The sequence below is a fragment of the Nicotiana tabacum genome, chromosome 24 (genome assembly GCF_000715075.1).
Source record: "Nicotiana tabacum cultivar K326 chromosome 24, ASM71507v2, whole genome shotgun sequence".
Lineage (NCBI taxonomy): Eukaryota > Viridiplantae > Streptophyta > Magnoliopsida > Solanales > Solanaceae > Nicotiana > Nicotiana tabacum.
In genome coordinates, this window is record NC_134103.1 from 93,274,036 (window position 1) to 93,301,536 (window position 27,501).

A 27,501-nucleotide genomic window follows, 5' to 3' on the forward strand; every position below is an offset into this window, starting at 1 on the left:
GAGTTATCAATTATCAATTCCGTTATGAGTTATCTATGCAGTTTCAATTTCAGCAATTATCATTCCAGTTAGTTATTTGTTCTTTATTATCAGCTCAATTTCAGTTTCAACATTTACAGTTCTTTCTTTCACTTGATTTACATACCAGTGCAATTCAAATGTACTGGTGTCCTTTTTTTGCCCGGGCTTGCATCTCACGATGCAGGTAATGATTTACAGGTTGACAATTCAGAGCGCTAGGATTCTCGTACCAGCTATTTGGTGATCCCAGTTCTTTCGGGGCATTATCATTACCTTACACACAGTCTTCAGTATTTTTAGACATTTAGTGTTTTCAGTACTTCATTAGAGGCTTCATAGACAGAGTCGCAGGCTTTTCATGTTAAGCTATGTTGGCTATAAATATGTTTTAGAATTGTATTAGTATTTCCGTACTTTGATATATATCATCTAGACTTTCAGTATATCAGCATGTGTTAGTTTATCTTCTGCATTCAGTATGTTATGATATCACATGTTGATTCAGTCATCCAGTTGATTCGCTCGGTCGCATGTAGTCAAGCACCGAGTGCCGTGTTATGTCCAGGCCCAAGTTTGGGGCGTGATATTATTAGGATAAAATATTATGTTTAAAGTTATATTGCTTTCAAATTTAGAAAGAAGTTATTCTTTTTTAAACGGACTAAAAAGAAAATAAATCTATTCTTTTTGAAATGGAGGGAATATAATTTATGATTACTAATACTCATTCCATCTTAGTTTATGTGAAATTTCATATCTAGTTGGTTCCAAATAAGAATGATCATTTTTATAGTTAAAAATAATTTATGTTACTGCTCATTTAAACCGTAATGACAGGTTTTCAAGCCATACAATTATTATAGCGTTCAAAAATTTTATTACTACACAACTATTATGGTATATTTAGTTAAGATCATAAATTTTTAAAAAAATCATTTTTATTTTTAAACTTCATATCCAAGTCAAATAGGATCACAGATGGATAAGAGAGTATTAAATTAATTGATTCTGTATGAACATCTAATGACTATTAATATTTTCCCTGAAAGTATTCTAGTGCCAACAAGAGATAGAGATGTTTAAGATCATAAGTGTTAAATATTTTTATTTCTTTTTAAACTTTGTATTCAACCAAATAAAATTTATTCAAAAGTCTGGCAACAATGATCATGAGAGAAAAAAGAGAAGTCTAATCAAAATTTGGCTTATTTGAAGAGTCAAATTATTTTTAACATAATTTTTTGTATTTCAAAACATATTAACGGTTTAAATTGTTATTTATATTATTCATTGTAGTTCTAATTAGGTAAATATCTACATTTATATCAAATTGGACGAATTATACTGGTGGTGAGTGCCAAATCAGAATTTATATTTTATGGGTTCATATTTTAAGGTTTTTATTTTTTTAGTATTGAACCTATTACATTTTTAATGTTATGAGTTCATATCTACTATCTTTATAATTTTAATAATTTGTTATATATTATTTTATATTCCGTATCAAAAATTATGAGTTTAATTAAACCTTTTATTAAATCACTAGATGCACCCTGCTAGTAATAGTAGTTTTTACTTTTGAAGGAATTTAGAGGAGATACTTTAACTAGAACTCTCGAGTTCAAATAAGGGCTAAACCGAAGAAATGCAAAAGTTTTTTTCCATTCTTGTTGTGTATTTACTACTCCATGTGTCTCATATTAACAGTTGTGATTATTAAAAATAGTTGTCTCAAATTATTTGTTATTTTAAAAGTTTAAGACAAAATTGATTGTTTATTTTCTTTTTTACTCTTAGTAATAATTGTTCTTGAAGATGGAGATAACATATAAATATAATAAATATTCAATAAAGAGAGAATATATCTTAAGATATAAATAAGGAAAGAATAATCTAATCTCTTTCCTAATTAATAGTAATTTTTACTAGTAAAAGAGAAATAAGACAGAGGGATTATTTTATTAGCATAGAGAAAAAGGAAAGATGGTTTGAGTAACTTTAGATCCGCCAAACTCTGGCGTGTCGCCTCGTCATCAGTACTATGGGGTTGGCCTTTGGGATTATCAAGGTTCTTGCAAGAAACCTTCATGTTATCAACCAAAAGCCACTCAATTTTAGCGTAATCTTTTACCCTTAATCGTTTAATCTGTTAAAGGTCTGATTTTGATCCATTTTCAAACTTTTCTTTTATGCCTATATTTGTATTTCTAACAAAGAGCTTATTTATATATATCTTTTCTTTTTAAATTATTTTGATTTTAATATTAGTTGGTGAAGAAAATGGAAACTGGTTCTCACGAACAAGGAATTTCACATTCATTGGCTGTTGATGAATCTATGACAGAAATGGCTTCTGGGAATTTCGGGTATTTTTTCATGCTTGATTATTTTAATATCTAAAATAAATTCGAGTTTATGTTTTATTATTTTTTAACTTCTCTTTTCTCTTTAGATGCTCGCATTATAGAAGGAGATGCAAAATTAGAGCACCTTGTTGTGATGAGATATTCGATTGCAGGCACTGCCACAATGATTCAAAGGTCTAAACTTTTTTCCTTTTCACCAAAAAAAGAAAAAGAAAAAAAGAGAGTTGGTTTTTATATCTTCTGTTGTAAATTGTAATCAGCTATAAGCTTTTTTTATCCTTTCAAATTTGAGCAGAATTCGTTGGAAGTTGATCCACTCAAACGGCACGATGTTCCTCGCCATGATATAAAAAGGGTTAGTAGTTTTTATGCCACCTTTTTCCTGCTCTATAAAGATTCAATTTGTATGAAGGTGAAGGTTCTGATCTTTGTAGTTACGTACTTAATGTGCAGCCCGGTGCACGAAGCATCTCGCGTTTATGGGTTGTGATCAACCTACCCTAATGCAAACATCGGTGGCTAATTTTACGGCACGAACTCATGACCTACATGGCATACGGAGACAACTTTACCGTTGCTCCCAGGCTCTCCTTCTAGTTTCATACTTGTGGAACTACTAATATTAGCCTGCTGAGTTTCTCGTATTTGTTATCTTTAGTTATATATGGATAATTGCTACTTTTTGACGTGGATACACTATTTAATTCGTCACCAGATGATTATTTTATGTAAATAGGGATGTTACTAACTATTTTCTTTATGTTTGTTTCATCTCTTTATTACATTTCCTATGAAAGCTATAGTGGCTGAACCTAATAAGATAGAAATTACAACCCAAGAAGTAATAAGTATTTGGTCATGTACTTGGAAACCCCCTATTGGCAAGTCGAAATTTCGCCAAATTGAGAATGCAGTAGGTGAAATAAGGAGTATGCGATCAATGCCTTGGATTTATTGAGCGATGGTTTTTCAGAACCATATTTAACTAATACCACCAGAGTAGTTGCGTTCTACTTCTAGTCAGCCATGAACTAGATCAGAATTATTGGTGTACGTACAAAGTTCTGCATTGGTAGCCAAAAAATTGGGAACCTACATGTACAGTGTAGGGATCTATTAATGGTGTGAGGCCTTTTGGGAAAACCGTGCGAGCTTGGCCCAAAGCGGACAATATCACACCATATTAAGAGTATCTTTGCGTTGGTTGAGCCCAACATGAATCTTTCTCAGCAAGTCCGCAAGAAGTGATCCCATTTTTTATCGGGTCTGAATAAAGACCAAAAGTCTTGAGTGACCGATCCTGCGAAACAACTAAAAAGATAAAAAAACATCATTAATTCATCATACTCGTTTCTAATAAACTAGAAAGAGTTGAATGAGGAACCATTCTGTTTCATCTGTGTCAGTTTAAGTTTCCTCTGCCATGTTAGTTAAATTTCTTTTGATGTGAGAATGAATGTGTGTTTGTTATATTTTCTTGTTTTTCATTCCTACTTTGTCGACTATTTCAACAATTAAGCTCCATATGATTTTTTTTCCAGGTCATTTGCTCATTATGTAACACAGAACAAGATGTGAGTTTTCTGGAAGTTAATAACTTATTCAGGTCATTATATATTTATGTTTGTTGCAGCATGGTTAAAACTGGTTTTTAACCCTGATTGCGCTTTAGGTTCAACAAATATGTGTTAATTGTGGGGTTTGTATGGGGAAGTACTATTGCTCAAAATGCAACTTCTTTGATGATGATGTAAGTTTCTGAAGATCATTCTACTCAAACGTTCTTGGTTCACTGTATGTCGTATTCTTAATCTTGCTAATTTCTATTTTTAGGTTTCCAAGGATCAATACCACTGTGATAAATGTGGAATCTGCAGGTTCATGTCTTACTAATATTGCTCTAAACTTTCAGTTCTTTGATACATTTTCCTAAACATTTCCGTTCATTTGAACACAAAGTCAACGATATCTGAGACATTGACCTAGTCATAAAACATTTTATCTGAAATCTCTCCTGCCGACCATTTTTAGTATGAAATGGAAAAACACTTGTTGGTTAATTCTCCATAAATGCTTCATCTCGTTCATTAGAATTTACTTGTGGGCTGTGGTTGATCATGGATAGTATTGGAGTGAAAATTAGGACATATTACTTAACATGCTCATCATCCATTTTACGTTTGAAGTGTGTTATATCGTGTCTAATATTTTCCTTTTTTTTTTTTTCATTTCCTGCTCAAAATGCTTAAATGCATAACTGGTGGCAACAATAATTTCTTTCACTGCAACAGATGCGGTGAGTGAGATGCTTTACTCTTATGGATGAAATACTATTCTGCAACAAAAGCTCCTACGACCATCAGTTTTTTGTTTAGTTGATTAGTTACAGAAACAGAAAATCTGTTAACCTTTCCTTTTTCCTGCTTTTAGAGTGCTGTTATTCAAATCTGATGAAGGAATCACATATTTGTGTAGAAAGAGCAATGCACCATAATTGCCCTGTTCGCTTTGAGGCAAGCGCTAAATTTGAGGAAAAACGAAATTTTAGAAGGTGTAATTGAAATGGCAATTTATTTATTTATTGCTGGTATCACTTTGTGCAGTATATTTTTGACACTACAAAGAACATTACTGTCTTGCCTTGTGGACACACAATGCATCTGGAATGTGTGATGCAAATGGAACAGCATTTCCAATAAGCTTTCAGTTATTGTTGTTCTTATGTTGTAAGTCTACTGAAAGATACTGATTCCTAAACCTGCCCCCCTTCAAATCCCGTCGTTTTAACAATGTGGGGACGCAGGTATATATTCTTGTTCTGTTTGCTTATGATCATATTATGATATGTCTCGTGTTTGGGAAAAACTAGACCAGGAGGTACGCATATGACAACTTGATTAAAATTATTTTCAAATATCTTCTTCACACTGATTAACTTCATCTATATTCTACTTCTAGGTTGCATCAACACCTATGCCTGAAATGTATCAAAATAAGATGGTGAGAGAAAGTCATATCTACCTTTGTGATTTTATTCAAGTATGATACTCTTATTTTACATTTGAATTTCTGTTTCAATTGTTCAGGTTTTGATTCTTTGCAGTGATTGTGGGAAAACATCAGAGGTTAACTTCCATATTGTCGCACGTAAGTGCCCTAACTGTAAGTCCAATAACACAAGGCAGACGAGAGGAGGCCCCGGTTCATGCTCATCTAGCATTGAAGAAATGGTTAGCTGAGGTTTAAGGTTCTTAAATTAAATGGAGACCTAAGAGTTGCATTCTGTTTCCTGTTGCTGTTGTCAAATGTCAACCACCGATCGTTGTATCAATGTTCAAGGCAAGTTTAAGGCAACATCATTTGGAGGTTGTTGATTTAGCTGTGGACTGTGGATCTTTTGGCTTTATCCTGTACAACAACAATAACTACGCTTAAATCCCAAATAAATTGGGAAACCGAAGTGTATTGAAAATTGGGATGGTTTGGTTCATTGGCCCAACAATACCCTGGGATTAGGTTCAATTCTAGTCTAGAATTAGAAAGAAGACCAAATAGTCTAAGGCTTGTTAGTGAGCTAGTCTAACCAAAAATCCTTCAGCCATTTTTAAATAATTAGATCTTTTCTTATTTTCATCCTAAATTGCAAATTTTATTGCTTTTGTGTTCCTTATGCTTTAGGGACACCACGTTTTTTTCCTTTTCTGATTGCCATTATCAGTAGATAGGGTTCACCAAAGATGTGCTTATTTAACTTTATCAAGCTTATTATTATTAAAATATCCGTCTGTTATAGCTTAGTGATGTATAAAGTGGAAGTAGAACCATGTAGTCTTAGATTCCAATCTCAATGTTGCCAAAAAGAAAAAGGAAAAGAATTTCTATTATGCATTTCTCTTGGGTTTCTTTCCAGCAAGCACTTTGCCTTGACAAAAGATTCAGAACAAATCATATGTAGCAAGTTTTTTGCTTTAGCCAAAATAAGAACAATAAAGAGAATTTAACGTTAACAGCCATCTTTGTTACTTCAAATACGAAATTAAAGAATAATGATCTCAAACAGTAGCTCCCGGTGCCATAAGATAGACCGGTCTCTTGTTTAGCGGTTGCATTGGCCTTGCGTTACTTGCAGCATACTGCAATCAAAAGTAGATTATAGTATCAAAAATCCAAGCGTACAAGCGAAAGACTCTACCTATCCAATATTAACAATGAAAGAAACTCAGTGCAGATAGGAAAATATAGAGGGTGAAATTAAAAAATAGCAAGATTTACAAATGGTAATTGAAAAATAGCCACAATTTAAAAATTAATCGAAATTTAGCTACTTTTCATGTAAAGATAAATTTGAACGAAAACACTGTTCAAAATCCGAAAAATATTCCAGTATAATATACTGGAGTTCCAACATAAAATGCTGGAGTACTAGTATAATATACTGGTCCAGCATAATATGCTGGAAGTTTATACACAAGTGTTCAAATATCTAGTATATTATATTGGAACTTTCCGTGTATTGGAGTTTCAGCATAATATGCTGGAAGTTCATACACAGGTTCACCAATATCCAGTATATTATGCTGTAACTTTCCATGTTGCAGCAAAATAGTGGTTACTTTTCAATGACTTTGCAAATGTTGGCTATTTTTCAATTACCAGTCCGAAAATTGGCTAGCCCGTGTTATTTCCACGAATATAGACACTTAGTGGCCCGCAAGGGTTGGCTGAGTTGGTTTGGGTGAGTAATTTCCCACATGGGAGACCTGAAATCAATCACCGACCGCCTCCTCAGTTAGAACCCGTCGCATCAGGTTTGCCTAGTGCGGTTTACATCTCATGTATGATTTGCAAGCCATTGCACAGTGATTATGTTACTCAGTACACACCCGAAAGGTAGGGGTTGGGGGTTTCCTGAGAATTTTTCAAAAACATATAAAATATAGACACTTGCGATGGTTGACGAAAGTCATTCTCTCGAAAAATATTTTCTACGAGGAAGTCGTTGGCATTTGGTTACCAGAGAAAGGGGAAATGGACTTCTAATCTCATGAATGGACGGACGTCATTTTCATTACAATTACCATAATGTTTAATTTCATGTGGCTTACTCAATCCATCAACCTTTAATACTCAAATATTTTATTGAAACACTATCTCATTTATTAATAGTCTTTAATTAATATATACTAGTAGAAAATTAATATTATTCATAGTAAATGACTTCCGTCATATACCTAACACAACTCTTTGTGGAGATAAGGAAACTTACATCATGAACGGCTTCTCTAAGCAATTTAACTTGATCTCTTGAAATAGTCCGTACCTAATTTTGATTCAAGTTGCAGTATATATCAAATAATTTATCTTGATCTGAATAATACGTTAGTAAATGAGGACTTAATTAGTGTGTCAAGTTGCTACCTTCTTTTTGATAGACCAAATGACTCCTTCAGTGCAAGGAGGAACTGTGAGTGAACCCACATATCTATAATATTTTCTGCTACCAATCTTGATTTCTCTGGGATTAATCATGCCCGCATTTTTCACTTCGTCCTTTTTGTCAATCATAGATGATATATTTCTTATCAACTGCCAACAAAATTAATGGTACCACTTGCGTTAGAAAATAGCACACTTTCAGCTTTCAAAAAGTGAGAAGTTAAATTGGGGTTAGGTTAAAAATTTTGATAACTGCATGCAAGAAAGAGTAGGTACGTTTATGTTAAATAATTTGATTAGTAGTTACGTGAAAGATTTGGTATGTTTAATCTACTCTTCCACTTGAGTAAAAATATCCAATGTTAACATTGACTAGTTTAGATATATTAACTATGCAAGAATCCAAGAACTGATTTCCTCTCTTAACTTCCTGAATAATTTGATTAGTGGTTACAAGAAAGAGTTAGTAAGTATAATTTATTCTTCCACTTGAAGTAAAACATATATCCAATGTCAACCATCGACAAGTATAGATATGTTAACCCTGCGAAAACTGCTTTCCTCCCTCCGTTTCTGCTTTCATTCAATAAGTTGTTTAAATATCATTTTCAACTAGTACTGATCAGTAATAGAGGGGCTCAATCAGAGGAGAAAATCTGTCTTTTACCAAAATCTAAAGAATTTCCTGTGATGAGTAAGCACAACAAGGAGAATCGGAATTTAAAACTGATAATGTTGAATATCTATGCATTCACTACATCTTTGTCACTTAAGAGTATGGACTTATACAAATTTATATCTTAAGACATACTCTGTGTTGCAATTTATTTGTCTTACCTTCTTTATTTTCAATCTGTTTCAAAAAAATATCATTTTTCTTCTAACATACTAGATGACAAGTTTAAGACCGTAAGATTCAAAACATTTTGGTTCACTATATATATCTTTAGTTTAAGACCATAGGGTAAACTTAGTGTTTTCAGTCAAACTAAAATATATGAAAACTAAAATGTGGAGTATTATAATATTATATATACAGAGGAGCTTTACCTTAGAGAGAAATTTGTCGGGTTTGCCAAACTTGTAGAGGACTCCAATCACAGCTATCTTATTTGTCGCATTTTCGTTTAAGTGAACCATATGCATTTCCATGGCATACCTGTCCCAAAATATATAACATTATATTAATAAAATAGGAATTAAACTTATCCAATTTTTATAAGGATGCTTAGCGTAAAGCTGACAAAGTAGAGGGACAGAAAAATAAAGGAATATATTCTCCTACTTTCTGCCATTAACAGTATGCTCTGAAGGAGAGTGCCAGTGAGCTTGCTGTAGAGGATACTCTGTTCCATTTATCAAAACAGATCCAGCGTCCCCATGCCATTGTAACTGCAACAATACCATTTATCATTGATTACATCTTTAGTTGAACTTAATTAATGCTTTGTTTTCTAAAATATTCTACATATATATGTCTTGTATCAACTCCGCCAAACTCACATTAACAGTCCTAAGCACAGATAAAGGAGGAGGGTTACCATACCCCATGTGATTATTAAAATAAAATTGAATTGGTAAGAGAGGAAAAATCAGTTTTTTTTTTCTTTTTCTTTTGTGAAACATTGTAACGTGAAGAAAGGCAGATTTTTCTATAACACCGAAAAAATACAATAAAGTAATCATTAATAAAGGAAAGAGAGATGTTAAAGTCGGTAAGCATCTTTAAGATTACAGAAGTGCGTGTAACATTCTCAAAATACAAAGAATAAAACATTAGACTCGTCTTGTAATTAGCAATTTTTTATTTGGGTCACCGACCAGCTGTCTCTAAACTTAGCTGTCAACAGCTTTTATAAGAAAACTATTTTTAAAAAAAACGAAAAAGGCATTTCTACCACACTAATTTCATACTTAGGAAAATCTAGGTATATCTTATAAATATGACTATTAACTAAATTTTTATTATATAAAAATATAATACATTTATACATCTTTTTTACACATTTTTACTAAATATTTGCATAAATCAGATTGGCCGCAGTTGATGAAATACTAAAAACTATATGAATATTTATTATGCGGAAATAGAAAATAGGTATACATGTTTTCCTTAGCTATTTTACTAGAATCTGCATTTCTTAATCGGAGGTATCTTTTCGTAACTGAATTTTTTATTAAAATCTTGAAAAGTCATCAAGCTATTCTTTTCATTTTTTTGTTGTATGCTAATATGAACATACTCGTTGGTTTTTCTTACAAAATAAAGGAATAACAAAAAACGCGACTGTAAATAAAAATCCTCTAGCTATAATATGACATGAAATATATAATAAACTATATGATTGTATTCTAATATTATGTGTTTAATAGTGAGAAAGTTTATTTCATTTCTAATAATTATCATGTCATACATGAGTATATTTGAAATTATTTTATCATAATTATATTTGTAAATTTTAACTAGAACTAATGTGAAAAAAATTGTCCATGATCTTCTAGCAAAAACAATAAGTTAAAGCAAAGGACGTAGTGGACAAAAGAAATAATACAATAAACGTAATTTTCTTTGATTCATCTCAAAATTTAACTTATTCCAAATAATATTTGAATTAACCACCTAACATAAATAACAACAACAACAACCCAGTAGAATCCCACTAATGGGGTCTGGGGAGGAGTAGTGTGTACGCAGACCTTACCCCTACCCCAAAGGAGTAGAGAGGCTGTTTCCGAAAGACCCTCGGCTCAAGAAGACACAAAGACAAAATGACAAGAGGAGACAACATTAGTATCACCACAACAATTATAGAAAAAATAGGAACACCATGAAATGCAAAAGAAAGATGCAAAGCAAAGATGATAGCTAGTAAATATGATATGCACTAAAAAGCGAAGTAGTAAAATACAACATTGTCACTAGCTACCCTAGACAAAAACCCTACGTGGCTAGTCCCACAATGGTACGAAGTAAGTCAAGACTCAACTACATCCTAACCTACAACTCTAATACTCGACCTCCACATCTTCCTATCAAGTGTCATGTCCTCAGAAATTTGGAGTCTCGCCATATCCTATCTCATAACCTCTCCCCAATACTTCTCAGGCCGCCCTCTACCTTTTCTCGTGCCCTCCACAACCAGCCGCTCACACCTCCGTACCGGAGCATCTGGGCTTCTCCTTTGAACATGTCTGAACCATCTAAGACTCGCTTCCCGCATCTTGTCATCAATGGGAGCCACGTGCACCTTCTCCCGAATAACATCATTCTTAATCTTATCTATCCTAGTGTGCTCGCACATCCACCTCAACATCCTTATTTCTGCTACTTTCATCTTCTGGATATGTGAGTTCTTAACGGGCCAACACTCAGCCCCACCGCTTTATAGAACTTACCTTTGAGTATTGGTGGCACTCTCTTGTCACACAGGACTCCAGATGCTAACCTCCACTTCATCCATCCTACCCCAATACCGTGTGTGACATCCTCGTCGATCTCCCCTACCCCCTGGATAACCGAACCAAGGTACTTGAAGCTGCCTCTACTCGAGATGACCTGTGATTCAAGCCTCACATCCACGCCCACTTCCCTTGGCTCAGCGCTAAATTTACACTTCAGGTATTCCGTCTTCGTCCTGCTCAACTTGAAACCCTTAGACTCAAGAGCCTGTCTCTAAACCTCTAGCCTCTCGTTAACACCGGCTCGCGACTCATCAATCAGAACTATGTCATCGGCAAATAGCATGCACCATGGCACTTCCCCTTGAATATGGTGTGTTAATGCGTCGATCACGAGGGCGAATAAGAACGGATTGAGCGCAGAACCTTGGTGTAACCCCATTACAACCGGAAACTGCTCAGAGTAGCCTCCTACTGTCCTAACCCGAGTCTTAGCCCCATCATACATGTCCTTAATTGCCATAATGTAGGGAACCGATACACCTTTTGCCTCCAGGCATCTCCAGAGAACTTCTCTAGGAATCTTGTCATACGCTTTCTCTAGATCAATAAAGACCATGTGCAGATCCTTCTTCCTCTCTCTGTATAGTTCCACCAACCTCCTAACAAGGTGTATAGCTTCTGTAGTAGAACGACCCGGCATGAACTCGAACTGGTTGTCGGATACAGACATTGTCATCCTTACCCTCACTTCAACCACCCTCTCCCACACTTTCATGGTATGACTCAGTAATTTGATACCTCTATAATTGTTATAACTCTGGATATCACTTTTGTTCTTATACAATGGGACCACCGTACTCCACCTCCACTCATCCGGCATCCTTTTCGCCTTAAAAATAACATTAAACAACCTACTCAACCACTCCAAACCTGCTCTCCCCACACACTTCCAAAATTCCACCGGAATCTCGTCTAGCCCGGTCGCTCTGCCCCTACTCATCTTACGCATAGCTCCCGCGACCTCATCAACCTCGATACGCCTGCAGTACCCAAAGTCACGGTGACTCTCGGAATGCTCCAATTCGCCTAGCACAATATCCTGATCCCCTTCTTCATTCAGAAGTTTATGAAAGTAAGTCTGCCATCTCCTCTTAATCTGGGCATCTTCCATTAATACTCTACCATCTTCGTCCTTGATACATCTCACTTGGTCCAAATCCCAAGCCTTCCTCTCTCTCCACTTGGCCAGCCGGAATAACTTCTTCTCCCCGCCTTTTTCCCCAGTTCCTCGTACATACGACCATATGCAGCAGTCTTAGCCTCTGTGACCGCCAGCTTAGCCTCATTCCTAGCTGTCTTATACCTCTCCATGCATGCTCGCCTCTCCTCCTCATCTATGTTCCCCACTAACTTCAGGTACGCCAACTTCTTAGCTTCCACTTTACCTTGAACCACTTTATTCCACCACCAGTCTCCTTTGTGCCTACCAGAGACGCCCGTCGAGACTCTTAACACCTCTCTCGCAACCTCCCTAATACAATCTGCTGTCGCTGACCACATAGTGCTCACGTCACCGCTGCTCCTCCAAGCTCCTATAGCCGACAACCGCCCTTCCAACTCTTGGGCTTTATCCTTAGTTAAGGTTCCCCACCTGATTCTTGGACTTCCTCGAGTAGACTTTTTCCTCCTCTTTAACATAATACCAATGTCCATCACCAAGAGCCTATGTTGCGTCGCGAGTATCTCACCCGGAATCACCTTGCAATCCTTGCACATTCCTCTGTCACCTCTCCTAAGGAGAAGATAGTCAATCTGAGTCTTCGTCACCGCATTTTGAAAAGTAACCAAATGCCTCTCCCTATTTGGAAAGCTAGAGTTCACAATCACCAACCCAAAAGCCTTAGCGAAGTCCAACAACGATGTACCTCTTCCGTTCCTCTCCCCAAAACTGAAGCCTCCATGCACCTCGCCATAACCACCTGCAGTCGACTCAATATGCCCATTGAAATCCCCTCCTATGAATAGCTTCTCAGTAGGCAGAACCTGACGCACAATCTTATCTAACCCCTCCCAGAAGCGTCGTTTAACCTCCTCATCTAGGCCCATATGCGGTGCATAGGCGCTAACGACATTTAGGGTGCACTCTCCAACCACCAACTTAATAATCATCAATCTATCATTCTCTCGTCTAACCTCGACCACAGACTCTCTAAGTTCCTTATCCACCAAGATGCCCACTCAATTCTTACCTTTCTGGACTCCTGGGTACCAAAGTTTATACCCGTCCGCGTCCTTCGCCCTCGACCCTACCCACCTAGTCTCTTGGACACACGCTATATTGACCCTCCTTTTCTGGAGGATCTTCACCAACTCAATAGACTTACCCGTCAATGTACCTACGTTCCATGACCCAATTCTCAACCTATAGACACCATTGTTCCCTTTACCTCCCTTGCCTTCTGCCCTACCTTCTAACCCCTGCCCTACCTCCCGCCCCACCCCCCGAGGACATGACCTCACTCGACCATCCCAGACCACATCCACTATAGTTACGGCAGAGTAAGGGGAATCACTATCACGCACAATATAACAGACCAAACCAGAAAAAGATAAGTTACAACTACATGCACACTAATACGATGAATAAACTAATACGAACTAAGTGGAAAACAATTTAACTAACACAACAAAGGTAAATTAGAAAACGGGAGGTACCAACTCACACGAGTCCAATATTAACAAATAGCAAATTTTAAGTAAGAACAATAGAACCTGAAGTCACAACGAGTGCTGAGAAAGGTGTTGTCCACAATAGCTATATTTTGAAAGTTTCTGCCTGCTTCGCCTGAGGCTCGCTGGAAAATAGTGTCTGCCACCGCCGCTAGGCTAGGTTAGTGCGCTAGAAAATAGGGGAACGAGGTGGAAGAGACGAGGTATAAGGGAGAGAAAGAAGGGAGAAAAAGGAAAGGGAAGAGGGAGGGGAGATCTGGGGAGCAAAAAGGGGGACAAGAAAACAAGAAAGAAAGGGAGGGGGAAAAGGGAAGTAACGGGAAGAAGGAGAAAGCATGAGAGAGAAAGAGAGGAAAAGAAGATAAGGGGTGGGGTGGGGCGGGGTGGGTCTTACCTGGTCCGCCGGAGGTCCGGTGATTTAGAGAGAAAGAGATGTGTGAATATATAATACATATTTTTATATGTATTACTCAGGCAATGGACCTTCATATGGTTGAAGGTACCGCAGGATAAAGAAAAATTACAATAAAATATATATTTTTATTTATATTATATTAAAATGATCGAGCTTGATATTTACACACACACACACACACACACACACACACACACACACACACACACACACACACACACACACACACACACACACACACACACACACACACACACACACACACACACACACACACACACACACACACACACACACACACACACACACACACACACACACACACACACACACACACACACACACACACACACACACACACACACACACACACACACACACACACACACACACACACACACACACACACACACACACACACACACACACACACACACACATTAATTAAAAAGTTATAATAGAAAAAAATAAAAAAATATAGAAAGACGTAGATTGAAATAACCTATGACTATTTTTACTTTGGGGTAAGTTAAAAAATAAAATAAAGTAAAAAATTACTTATGATATTAACAATTTGATGACTTTAAAAAATTAAAAATATACCAAACAACAAAATAAGATCTCTCATAAAATACACAATTTATTTATAAAGTAAGAAAATAATTATATTATAATAAAATCGTATTAATTTTGACAATCTATATTTACTCTTTTAGTTGAAAGTTGAAAATATTTAAAATTTAAATTTAAGTTTAAACTGAGAGATAAATTCAAGAGAGGCTGCAAGGCTTAGAGAGAAAATCAAGTTGATTGAACTAACGAACATAATATTATCGGTCTCTTCTCTATTTACCAAGAAAAAAAGTAAATGAATATACTTACAATATTAGTCTGATGAGTTTTAAAAAATTAATAAAATTTTGAGCTTGAGAAGAATAAGATCTTAAATAAAATACAAAAATATATATTTATAAAGTAAGACAAAAGTAAATCTATATATTATTAAAAGAATGACAATATGCAATATGGATAAGCTAAGTGGAAACTAAAACACATAGCAAGTTAAGATAATATCAACCAGTGAGAATAATATCCATATATTGCTCGATCATACCATGTTTTTAAGATGATTTTCATCTTACCAAACACCAAAGCATGGCTTGATCATGAAAAATATTAACTTGAAAATCATTTTTCCTCATATCAAACACACCTTAAAAAGAAAGCAATTTGCCACTAGTAATTAGCAAGAATATTAAGCCTAATGGTAAGCTAATAAAAGATATGATAATTTAATATATAAATAAATAATGTATAATTCAATAATAATAAACAAAAAACAACAAGAGGAAAACATATAAAATAAAAAAATTCAGGTGTAGGTAACATAGCAAAATAATGTTGATTTAAATTTAAAATGAGAAAATTATTTGAATTCTAAAAATAAAAGTCATAGTATTGTATATGGATACATCACATAAATAAAGCCAAAAAAATATTTAAAATATAAGAATTTCAAGCAGCAGATTAAAACTCTAAAAATATAATTAAACTTCATATATGTAATCTCAATAATTAAATTAAAACTTGATATATGTTGGGGGGAAATAAGGAAAACGTAATTGCTTATTACATATGGCAAATATATTAATTTTGAAATATATTAGTTTTAGAATAAAATATACATATTCATTTAAGTATAATATATTCTTATTTATTTATCTAGAAGGTTATTCAACAACCGATTACAAAAATGTATCCCTTCATCACTAATCAAGGCGCGTGGAGTCCCAAACTTCGAGAATATATTCCTCTTCACAAAAGTAGCTATCGCTTTGGAATCATTGGTTCGCAATGCAATCGCCTCTACCCATTTTGACACGTAGTTAACTGCTAGCAAAATATATTTGTTCCTCTGGACAATGGGAACTGTCCCATAAAGTCTATCCCCCACATATTAAAAATCTCTAACTCCGGGATGTTATTCAAAGGCATCTCATGCTTCTTAGTGATTGTCCCTGTTTCTTGACACTGGTCACACTTCTTCACAAATGCATGGGTATCCTTGAATAATATTGCCAAAAGAACCCAGATTGTAACACCTTTGTAGCTGTCCCATCGCCTTCATAAGGCGAGGCATGGCAATCATACAACACTAATGTTTAAATTCTCAGTCATTTCAAAAATATTATTATATCATCTGCTTTACTTTTCTTTTAAACCAGTAAGGCTCTAACCTGACCCTGTCACTACTCTACCGATTTTAGGCTTGACACTTATTGGGTACCGTTGTGGCGTACTCATACTACACTCTGCGCATCCTTTTATGCAGATCCAGGTTCTTTCCACCAGACTAGATGCCAGTGAGCCGGACCGTACGTGGAGACTTCTAGGTATGCAGACCTCGGAGTCCCTCTCTATCCTTACTATGTTGTATTACTTATCTTTCTTTAGACTCTGATGTATAGAGACACTTAGTATTTGCTCTTAGAAGCTTGTGACTTGTTTCCAACGGGTTTGGGAGTTGTAATTATTGAATGACATTTTTATATCTATATATCATGTGTTGAGATGGGAGTTCAGTTTATTACTCATTGATTCCGTAAATTGTTAGGATTACCTAGTGTTAGAAACTAGGTGCCATCACGACACCATACAGAGGGGAAAATGGGGTCGTGACACAGTCTCTCCAAAGGCGGAACCATAATTTGTATATTTGAGTTTTATCCAAAAATATTCGTAACTAGGATTTAATTCTTTTAACTTCATAGCGTTTTTCCAATTGAGTACCTTTCAATAAAAAATAAGATGATACATGTAAAAGTCGGATCATAATTTGACATGATTTTTATTCTTTCATATTCTTCGTGCATCGCGTGTGTTCTAATACTTGTTATATTAAAAGGAGGATAATGAAGTATAATATCCAGCCAAGTGATATATTGAGAAAAGTCACTTGATACTTTAAAGTCAAAATCTAATAAAATATAGGATAAAATCTAATAAGGACTATCAATACAAATTTTGAACTGATAATATATATATAAAGAAGAAAGTAGTTTTCAATGCAAATAATATCTCCAACATAATCTACTATTATGACCTGGCAGGTAGTTTTGAGTATTACAACTTCGTTTTCTCATTTACTGCTCAACTTATGCTTTACAGTTATTTTATGACTTACCGGGTTAATTGGTTCGGGTCTGGTGAGGTTTTGGAATGAATTGAAACACTTAGTTCCAAGGTTTAAAGTTTAAGTTAAAATAGTGATCGGATATTGACTTATGTGTAAACGACCCCGGAATGGAGTTTTGATGATTCCAATAGCTACATATGGTGATTTTGGACTTAGGAGCATGTCCGAAAAATTATTTGGAAGTCCGTAGTGGAATTTGGTTTGAAATGGCGAAAATTGATTTTTTCAAAAAGTTTGACGGGGGAATTGACTTTTTGGTATCGGGGTCGGAATCTAATTCTGAAATTTTTTATAACTCTGTTATGTCATTTATGACTTGTGTGCAAAATTTGAAATCATTCTGGATTGATTTGATGTGTTTCGGCACAAGATATAGAATTTGAAAGTTCAAAATTCATAGATTTTAATTTGAGGTGCGATTGGACGTTTTGATGTTGTTTGATGTGATTTGAGGCCTCGGGTAGGTTCGTGGTTATGTTATGGAACTTGTTGGTATATTTGAACGAGATCCCGAGTGGCTCGGTGAGTTTCGGGGTGAGTTTTGAGCGCTGTCCGGGCATTTCGGCACTCAAATGTTGTTATCAAACTTTTGAAAAAGTGTGAACCACATAATTTTAAGTGCTGACGCACTTCAGAGGAAAAGTGCGAACCACAGAGAACAAGTGCGGACCGCACAATTTTGTGTGCGGCCGCACTTCAGGGGTTCGGCAGGTTCGATGGTCCGACTTCGGAGGCTTATTTCGTTTAATCTACAACGAATTTGGAGATGATTCAAAAACGAAAGTTGAAGCCATTATGTGCATTTTAGTAAAGTCTGGTACTATAGAGTGTTGAAGTGCGGCCGCATAATTTGGTGTGCGACCGTAGGACCTGGAATGTGCGGACCGCACAAAACAATGAGGAATCAGATTTTTGTACTTAATAAACGAGAGTTAGAGTATTATTTCATATTTGGACTTTGGGAGCTCGGTTTGTGGCGATATTTCGTGGGATTTTCAAGAAATTCATCGGGGTAAGTGATTCTAACTCGGATTTGGTTAACATACATGAATATATCATTGTTTTCATCATTCAATTATTAGTTTGAGATGGAAATTTGGGAAAAATTATAGAAATTTCATAAAACAATTTTTTGAGATTTGAATACGGATTCGGAGTCGGATTTGAGTGAAACTAGTATGGTTGAACTCGTAATTGAATGAGTTATCGAATTTTGTGAGTTTCGTCGTATTCCGAGATGTGGGCTCCACTGGGCAATTTTTGGAGTGTAATTTCGGATTTTGTGAAAAATATTAGTATTTTGATATGGAATTAATTTCTATAATTATATGGACTAAACTAAATTAATTGTGGCTAGATTCGAGCCATTCAAAAGATGATACACGCTGAATGGAATCTCTGGAGCATTGTTTAGCTTGCTCGACATTGGATTCGTCTTGTTCGAGATAAGTAACTTTTCTAATCTTGGAGCTGAGGGTATAAACCCTGAATTACATGTGTTATGTGTTTGATGTTGAGGTGATGTACATGCTAGGTGATAGGCCTGTGGGCGTACACTGTGTGAACTGTGTAGTTACCTGAACTTATCTGAAATCATGGAAATCTCTACGTACTAGAGCTATTGAGATTCGCACATCAATGGGGGAAACTGCCTACCTACTGGTTTATGGTACTAAAGTTGTTATTCCCGCTAAAGTGGAAATTCCTTCTTTAAGAATCACTCATTCATGTTCATTCATTTCATATCATCTCTGAGTCTTTATTGCTATTTATTGATTCATCATATCATCATTTTTGGGCTGATTTTCATGACATTGTGAGCCCGAAAGACTGGAGAGATTGATGACTGAGTGAGGCCAAGGGCCTGATTGTGAGGATGATTACGGGATCAGGTTGCACGTCGTAGCATGCCATATTGGCTTTATATATATATATTATTATTATTTATGGGATCGGGTTGCACGCCGCAGCATGAGTGACTGATTTTTGCCATGATTGGCTTGTTATAGCACTTTGGCTGAAGGAACTTCTCCGGAGTCTACACATAACCCAAGTGAGCGCTAGTACCTACCGAGTGTGAGTGCCGAGTGACTTGGGATGATTGAGTGACTGTGAGGCATGAGTGACTGGGAGGACTAAATGACTGAGAGGATTGAGTGACTGGGAGGACTGAGTGAAATGATACTCTGAGAGTATGCATATGGTTTTATCACTGAGGTGCATCGCATTGACATGCACACTTGACATACATGCATAGAGATGCATTTTTCTCATATTATATGGTATCACGTTATTCATGACTTCTCACACATATTGGCATATGGGCATAGTGATGCATTTTTCATTGGCTATGTGAAAAGAAAATAAAATTTTTTATTTATTGTTGAAAGGAATTTTTGAAAAATCATAGTTTTCATACTTACTCATATTTTTGGTGATTTTCGGCAAAGGATTTGAGTTTTACTGTTATACTTGAAAAGAAAATGTTTATTTTTCGGAATTGTATACGAGTTGAGCATTCTATTATTGAGTTATTACTTGTGCTGCTTTAAATTGTATTGTTATGAGATGTTATTGGTTATTGGAGTGAACTCTGACCTTCGTGTAAGCTCGTCACTATATTCAACCTAAGATTAGGTTTGTTACTTATTGAGTACATGGGGTCGGTTGTACTCATATTACACTTCTACACCTTGCGTGCAGATGTTGGTTGTTGATGATGCTATGTTCGTTGGGAGCTGGATCTGAAGATGTACCTGCGTTCCGGTTGTAGCTGCCTTTTGTTCATGGTAGCCTTAGATTTATAAAGTAAATCTGTTTATGTACATTACAAACAGATGGTGTATTTATTTCATACCATCTTTGTAAATTCTAATCTTAGAAGCTCATGATTTGTACTATCAGTCCTTGGGGAGTTAATAGAGTTAGTTAAATATTATTTGAATCAGATATATGTAAATTGGCTTACCTAACGGGTTGGGTTAGGTGACATCACGACTAGTTGGATTTTGGGTCGTGATATGTACACATTTTTTAAAAGGAATTGAAACTGTGTGGTTTGGGTTGATGCTTTATTCGTTTAAATAAATCGATGTGAGAAGTATTTTAAGCTTAAGAGTTTATGTAATAAGTTACCTACTACTAAGCTGAGGCAATTGACCTTCTTTTCAATGATTGAAAGTACCGCATGCCAAAGAAAAAATACAGTAAAAATATTTATATTTATGTTATATTAAAATTAGGATAGTTAAGCTTGATATTAAGCTAAGTGGCGTATTGAGAAAAATCACTTGATACTTTTAGGATAAAGCCTATTTTTTTTTTTTGAAAAATCTAATAAGGATTAAGAAAATATGATCCAATTTATTAAGGATTAAGAAAAATTTAGACAAATTAATTATGATTGATTCCTATTTATATAGTAAATAGCTTCTGAAAGCTTCTACATAAAAGATTAGATTCTTATTTTAAAAGTTACCACTAACTACATGACCCGTTTTCTTTCATTTCATAACTTTATTTTCATTTTTGGAAACACTATATAGAAAAACAAAAAAATAGTAGGAGTTTTGTTGCAACATTATATATAATGTATTCAGAAAAATAAGAAAATAGTTTTTTATGATTAATATCTTAATTGGGAGTCGCTAGTTTAATTTTTTTTTTAGAAAAATCTAATAAGGATTAAGAAAATATGATCCAATTTATTAAGGATTAAGAAAAATTTAGACAAATTAATTATGATTGATTCCTATTTGTATAGTAAATAGCGTCTGAAAGCTTCTACGTAAAAGATTAGACTCTTATTTTAAAAGTTATCACTAACTACATGACCCGTTTTCTTTCATTTCATAATTTTATTTTCATTTTTGGAAACACTATATAGAAAAACAAAAAAAATAGTAGGAGTTTTGTTGCAACATTATATATAATGTGTTCAGAAAAATAAGAAAATAGTTTTTTATGATTAATATCTTAATTGGGAATCGCTAGTTTAAGTTTAAAAGTATAAAATAGTTTTTTTGAAAATGGGGTCCAATTTAAGAATAGAAGGATAAGACTGAATTTGAGATGATATTTTTCTCTTTTGAAATATAATAAGAAAAATCATATTTTGGATATGAGTAATAGAGTAAAAGTTATTATTAAAATAATTTTTAATTTTATTTGTAATATTAAAACGAGTATGGTAGAATAAATATTAAATTCAAACAAGTTAATGTTTCTTGCACCGCCAAAGTTTCTTAGTTTGAATTCATATTTAGCTTAAGGAGAAAAAAATGAAAGGTTTGTTTCGTTGTTGATGTGTTGGTTTGAATTCATATTGAATATAACGTATATTATATTTTTTTATTAAATAAAGCATATAATTTTTTAAAATTAAATAAACTGTATAATTTGTTATACACATAAAATACACAAAATATGTAGAGATTTTTCATCTTCATCCGTATGAAAATATGGATCAATTTTAGTTGCTTAATCTGTTTTGGGAATAGGAATAGGTTACTGCATTTATTAGAATGTTTTGGAGGGAAAAGTGTTGGGAAAATATCGCAAAATTCGAATAAGGTTATGATAGTCTTTTCATAGGTGGTCGTTTAGCAGCTCTAAAGAAGTTGCTTAATTTCTATATGTATTGGCCACCAACTGTGTAAAAAGTATGTACATACAGTTGGGTTGCTTATTAGGTTAATTACAACAACAACTAATCCAGTTTGATCCCAACAGGTGGGGTCTGGGGAGGGTTGTCTGTATGCAGACCTTACCCCTACCTAATGCAGGTAGAGATGCTGTTTCCAATAGACTCTCGACTTAGGAAGGGCAAGAAGAAGAAAAGGAAAGCAAGGAAGGAAGAAAGATGGAAGAGAAAAGAAAAAGGGAGAGATAAGGATAAGTAATACCCAATAATAGCAACAGGAAAATACAATACTTGAAGCGAACAAAACCACATAACGTAATAAAAATCTAAGAATATGAAGAGACATACATGCTACTAAGACTATCAGTGAACAACTATAAACTATCCATTAACCTTCTACCTTAATCCTTGACCTCCACACCCTCCTATCAAATGTTATGTCCTCAGTGAGCTGAAGCAGCGCCATATCCTGCCTAATCACCTCTCCCCAGTACTTCTTAGGCCTACCTCGATCTCTTCTCAAAGTCTCCATGGCCAACTTCTCACACCTCCTGACAGGGGCATCAATGCTTCTTCTCTTAACATGTCCGAACCATCTCAGCCTCGACTCTCGCATCTTGACTTCCACGGAGGCTACTCCCACTATGTCCCGGATAGCTTCATTCTTAATCCTATCTCTTCTGGTACACCCACACATCCATCTCAACATCCTCATCTCTGCTACTCTTATCTTCTGCACGTGAGAGTTCTTGACTGGCCAACACTAAGCCCCATACAACATAGCTGGTCGAACCATCACTCGATAAAACTTACCCTTAAGTTTTAGCGGCACATTCCTATCACACAAAATAGCAGAAGCGAGCCTCCATTTCATCCATCCCGCTCCGATGCGATGCGCGACATCTTCATCAATGTCCCCGTTATCCTGAATAATAGACCCGAGATACTTAAAACTTGCTCTCTTGGGGATAACTTGAGCATCAAGCTTAACCTCTACGTCTGCATCATGGGTCTCGTCACTGAATTTGCACTCCAAGTATTTTGTCTAGGTTCTACTCAGTTTGAAACCTTTAGACTCCAAGGTCTGTCTCCAAACCTCCAACCTCGCGTTAACTTCGTTACGCGTCTCGTCAATCAACACTATATCATCGACAAATAGCATGCACCAAGGCACCTCCCCTTGGATGTGACGCGACAGTACATCCATCACCAAGGCAAACAAAAATAGGCTAAGAGTCGATCCCTGATGCAACCCTATCACCATAGGGAAATGCTCCGAGTCACCACCCACAGTCCTCACCCGAGTCTTAGCATCACCATATATATCCTTAATCACCCTAATGTACGATACCCGAATACCGCTAACCTCTAAACACCTCCACACGACCTCCCTCATAACTTTATCGTATGCTTTCTCAAGGTCAATAAACACCATATGCAAATCCTTCTTCCTTTCCCTGTACTGCTCCACTAATCTCTTTACTAGATGAATCGCTTCCGTAGTCGAACTCCCCGCCATGAATCCAAACTGATTCTCGGAAATAGACACACACCTCCTCTCCTTGGCCTCTACCACCCTCTCACAAACCTTCATAGTGTGACTCAACAACTTGATACCCCTATAATTGTTGTAATTTTGGATATCACCCTTGTTCTTATAAAGCGGAACCATCGTACTCCACCTCCATTCTTCGGGCATCTTCTTTGTCTTAAAAATAACATTAAACAGCTCAGTGAGCGACTCCAAACCTACCCGCCCCGCGCTTTTCCAGAATTCCACCGGGATTTCGTCTGGCCCCGCCGCTCTGCCCCTGCACATCTTACGCAGAATTCCCTTCCACCTCCTCTATCGTAATCCGCCTACAATACCCAAAATCCCGCCGACTCTCGGAGTGCTCCAACTCACTCAGCACAATGCGTCTATCCCCCTCCTCATTTAACAGTTTATGGAAGTATGTCTGCCATCTTCTCCTAATGAGTGCCTCGTCCATCAACACTTTGTCATCCTCGTCCTTGATGCCCTTGACTTGGTCTAAGTCGCGGGCTTTCCTCTCCTTCACCTTGGCCAACCGGTACAACCTCTTGTTCCCGCCTTTGCCCTCGAGCTCCTCATACAAACGAGCAAACACCGCGTTCTTAGCTGTCGTAACTGCTAACTTCGCCTCTTTCTTTGCCTTTCTGTAACACTCCCGATAAATCCTTTTTTTCTCCTCGTTTGTACTCTCCACTAGCTTCAAATAAGCAGCTTTCTTAGCTTTCACTTTATCTTGAACCTCTCTATTCCACCACCAGTCCCCTATATGACCCCCAGGAGAGCCCTTCGTGACCCCTAAGATCTCTCTAGCAGCTACCTTTATGCAATCCGTAGTCGTGAACCACATACTAGATGCGTCCCCCCACTCATGCAGGCCCTCATAGCCAACAACTTCTCCCCTAACTCCTGAGCTTTATTGTCGATAAATATTTATTGTAAGTATTAAATGCTAATATACTTAAGTAAAATTAACTAATTTTAATAAATTAAATTGTATCAATCGCGTACAATTTTTTTAAAAAAATTATCAATGTACATGATAACTTAAGTTCTAGTGTATAAAATGGTCGCCACAAAGTATCCAATTATCAAGTTGTTTGTAGGGTTGGCTAGTTTGCAGCCTGTCCTGGATAGAAGGAAAGGGGTTGTTGCCTTGTTGGACAAAGAAACTATAAAGTCACGTATTGATTAATATAATAAATAATTGTACAAATAATAATAATAGATTATGATGGGATTGGAATAATTAGTCCAAGAAGTATCGACAAATATGTGACGAAAAAACATGTTTGTCGTCAATATTCTTGGAAAATTTTGGATTATTTTTGTTGTTGTTGAAAAATTTATACTCATTAATATAGATGGGTATCCAAAGACTTTTTTCAATCTATTTTTAAATATAAAACGTTTACTGTGACAGATTGAATTTTTCGTGATATGCGCCTAAGCTACAAGTGATGTCTGGAGCTCTTACCATTAAAGCAAAAGTTTGGGACAAGATAATCTTCATGATTGGACAGGTTTAAAATTTCTTGTCCCACAACACAAATTTCTGAACAAATATTTCATGAAATCCTTTCAATGGACAGGTTTAAAATGTTTTCTGATTAGTTTACAATGGTATTCATTTTCAAAAAACAAAAAGAAAGTTCACGAATTAACTTTGAAAAACTTACCGAAATGTCATGGCCTCTGTTCTTAACAGTAGCATTGCAGAGCTTGTAATTCCTTTTTTCTGGCTTTCGAATAATTCTAACTCTTTCATTCGACAAATCTATAGGAGACTGCATCTCCCCCTTATTGCAAGCATCCCATTCTTTCTTCAGTTTTCCCCACATTCTTGGACCTTTCTCACTTTTTACAGCATAATCAAACTCCCTCTCATCCTCTATATATCACAAACACCATAAACCAAATATCAATAAATCAAACAATTAAAAAAAAAAAAAGTAATACATGACAATTCAATAAGCTCCAGCTATATATACGATCAGAAAAGGACAAAGATCACTTTAAACTCGCGGTCGAAACTATTTACATTTAATAGCCGCAAAAATATATAATTTTTTTTACATTTTTTGTATATAACATACAAATATATATATATATATATACATAAAAAAAATTAAATTATTTTCGCTATTATTTTGAGAGCAACTATAGAATATCGTTATTTTCACAATCAGAAAATTAGGGCCAAACAACATTATTGTCTCATTTTTTCGATCCAATAACAAAAGATTAGTGCACTAGGCTATCAAACCCACAAAATAAATATGGTAGCACTTACCAACTTCTTGCGCTCTAATGGATGTTGCAAAGAAGAAGAGAACCAAATAAAACAAGACCAAGACTGACAAATATCTTTGTTGCCTCATTGCTAGGAGCTAGTGTTTTACTTATTGGAGAAGAAAAATGTTAGAATAAATTGTGATATTCAGAGGGTTTCACTTAGTGGCTTTATATAGATGAGATCTATGGAAATAAAAGTTCGTAATCTGTGTATTTTCCCTATGTGGCTGCCACATGAGACTTTCCTATCAGTTTCTTCTTTCAAATTTTATTGGACACTATTATAAAAGACCATATGGCGACAAATTAAAAAAGAAAAACAACATGTGGAAAAAGAAATGGAAATCAGTAGATTTACTGGTCGTCTTTGTTTTTTACTACCTAATTAATGAACTCCTTTGCAATTAATATGTCTTTCTTAAGCCAAGCTAGTAAGACCATATTTGAACAATCTAGAAGGCCTATCATTCAAGACTAGTCAACGTGCATTGAATGCTAATCAAAATCCAGTCTTTTGTATTGGGTTCTCCTTCTTTGGAGTCCATGGCTTCTTCTTCGGAATCTATGGTTGCTTCTCCTTCTTTGTTCGTCCGTTGACCTAGATTCCGTTCTCAAAACAAAGCCTTTTTCCATATAGTTTTGCTGCTCAAAATTCGGATATATTCGTTCCATACAAATGGATCCATGGCGCAATGAAAGATTTGATAAAATGTATTAAATTTACTCAAAACTAAACATATCTATGTAACATTTGAAAAGTCGGAGGCGCGACAGAAGATTTGAGGGCAGTTTTTTTGTTCGTCTTCATATTTAGTTTTAATACAATGTATATAATATTTTGCTTGGCCGGAAGACGCCATCTCCGACGAACTTTCTTCTCTTCTTTGCTATTGAGTCACATACAATGCTACAAATATATTGTATTGTGTACAAATACACTCAAATATATTATATTTCTGTACAAATACATTGTATTTTACTTGTATTTATGTATTCCGAAGGTTATTATTTGTGGCAGATCCCTATAGTTTTTGAAGTTTTATTGTTTGAATACAATCGAATTAAATACAATAAATTTAATAGAGTGTAAAAGCAGCTACGAATGAATATAGCGAATTGAATACAATCGAATATCACTGTTTTTGTGATTTTTTTGTTTGAATACAACTTTCTATTGAATACAACGAATTGAATACAATGTAAAAAAGTTAAGAATGAATATAGGTGAATTGAATACAATGTATACAACCGAATTGAATAGAGTGGTATACACCATATTTCTTGATTTTTTGTTGTTTGAATACAACTGAATTCAATATAGTGAAATTAAATATAATATAAAATATATAAGAACGAATACATCCGAATTAAATACAGTGTATACAATCGAATTGTTACATGATGATTTATTGCGCTTTCCATTATTAAAGAGTTGTAAACCCTAATTTAGGCGAATTATCTCACTGT

At 35.3% G+C, this 27,501-nt stretch overlaps 2 protein-coding genes across 12 annotated transcripts; one reads left to right on the top strand and one right to left on the bottom strand.

Annotated features, from left to right (window-relative positions):
- Positions 1-1,970: 1,970 nt before the first annotated feature.
- Positions 1,971-6,020, top strand: LOC107814949 (E3 ubiquitin-protein ligase RZFP34-like). 11 transcript variants are annotated; one of them, XR_012706520.1, is made up of 13 exons: positions 1,972-2,140; positions 2,290-2,387; positions 2,474-2,561; positions 2,683-2,742; positions 3,929-3,961; positions 4,060-4,137; positions 4,221-4,264; positions 4,679-4,683; positions 4,818-4,900; positions 4,991-5,113; positions 5,191-5,264; positions 5,346-5,387; positions 5,474-6,020. XR_012706520.1 is itself a non-coding variant. In XM_075247254.1 (11 exons), the coding sequence occupies exons 1-11, from the start codon at positions 2,063-2,065 to the stop codon at positions 5,478-5,480; spliced, it is 654 nt and encodes a 217-aa protein (XP_075103355.1). In that variant the 5' UTR covers positions 1,971-2,062; the 3' UTR covers positions 5,481-6,020. The 11 variants fall into 11 exon arrangements, 6 of the variants coding, with proteins under 6 accessions (XP_075103355.1, XP_075103352.1, XP_075103357.1 ...); XR_012706522.1 differs by having other exon boundaries at positions 5,491-5,586; XR_012706518.1 differs by having other exon boundaries at positions 5,191-5,387.
- A 217-nt stretch (positions 6,021-6,237) lies between these two features.
- On the bottom strand, positions 6,238-26,232 carry LOC107814994 (alpha carbonic anhydrase 7-like). The gene is made up of 7 exons (XM_016640503.2): positions 26,033-26,232; positions 25,419-25,630; positions 9,109-9,215; positions 8,874-8,982; positions 7,806-7,973; positions 7,654-7,707; positions 6,238-6,520 (listed from the first exon to the last, which is right to left on the bottom strand). Exons 1-7 carry the CDS (start codon positions 26,118-26,120, stop codon positions 6,440-6,442), a joined length of 819 nt encoding a protein of 272 aa, XP_016495989.1. The 5' UTR covers positions 26,121-26,232; the 3' UTR covers positions 6,238-6,439.
- Between the last annotated feature and the right edge of the window lie 1,269 nt (positions 26,233-27,501).